General features: G+C 32.8%; 1 protein-coding gene across 1 annotated transcript in view; it reads right to left on the bottom strand.

Moving 5' to 3' along the window:
• LOC107577776 (CD81 antigen-like) overlaps positions 1–761 on the bottom strand; it is a gene marked incomplete at its 5' end in the record, with an annotated part of 2,449 nt that extends 1,688 nt beyond the window's left edge. Inside the window, one exon of the mRNA XM_016263812.1 lies at positions 664–761. Coding sequence (XP_016119298.1) covers positions 664–761 — 98 coding nt within the window. The remainder of the gene's footprint in view (positions 1–663) is intronic.
• Positions 762–965: the final 204 nt, after the last annotated feature.

Below are 965 nucleotides of genomic sequence, written 5' to 3'. Positions count from 1 at the left end.
TTTGGATGCGATTAATCATGATTAATCATTTGACAGCACTCATTTAAATGTTATACTTTTGATATATAGTTCTGTTGCTTACAAATATTCACTAAGATTAATTGCATCAGTTTACAACTGATGTATACAAGGGGCACAAATGTAATATTTGGTCTTATATGCAATAAAGTTGAAGACCTTAAATGTAAAATTCTTACATTTTACACAATTTATTAAGAAGGTTCATATATTAATAAGTTAACCTATGAAGGTGTACCTTAATTTACAGTGCAAACCAATAAGTATGAGTCAGTAACAAAGACATAAATGAAGCAATATTTTAAAAACTACACTACCATTCAAATTTGGTACCAACATTTATTTTTATCCTTTATATAAACGTTTTCTTTAAAAGAAAACTTTAATGGCACCAAACATTTAACCTGTGGTATAAAAAGGTAATTATTAAAATAATGACACAAAATAAAGTCATGGCATTTTAACGAGTTCAGTTAATACATTTACCTAAAATCATTTTAAACTAAACTAAAAAAGCCATAAAAGCAGTTCCCTTTCTTTTTTACAGTGGGGATTTACAGTCAGTCCATTAAAATATACTTCCGATTATTGTTTGGCATCATGTGAATGGAGGAATTTGCTGAGAGGTCAGGATTTGTTACTCACTGTTCCGAGAAGACACTGGGATTCCTGTATGGCTCCATAGCAACCAAGGAATCCAACGAACATCATCACAGCACCGACAGCAATCAAGATGTAGATACCTACAAGAAGAGCATGATGTGTGTTATCATAAAGGAGAATTCAAGACCCCTCAACAAAACTAGGACCAAAGAGTGAGCCATAAAGAGGTGCTAAATTACACTGAACAACCAAACTATAATCAACCAGTCATCCAGTAATGCTTTTTATATACCGAGGATGCAGTACTGGATCGTGACCAGCAGAAGTCACTGTGTGCTCACTGT

The sequence above is a fragment of the Sinocyclocheilus grahami genome, unplaced genomic scaffold (genome assembly GCF_001515645.1).
Source record: "Sinocyclocheilus grahami isolate Dianchi unplaced genomic scaffold, SAMN03320097.WGS_v1.1 scaffold7211.1, whole genome shotgun sequence".
Classification (NCBI taxonomy): domain Eukaryota; kingdom Metazoa; phylum Chordata; class Actinopteri; order Cypriniformes; family Cyprinidae; genus Sinocyclocheilus; species Sinocyclocheilus grahami.
Note: the sequence above shows the minus strand (reverse complement) of the source record. Positions and strands in the feature narration are given on the sequence as shown.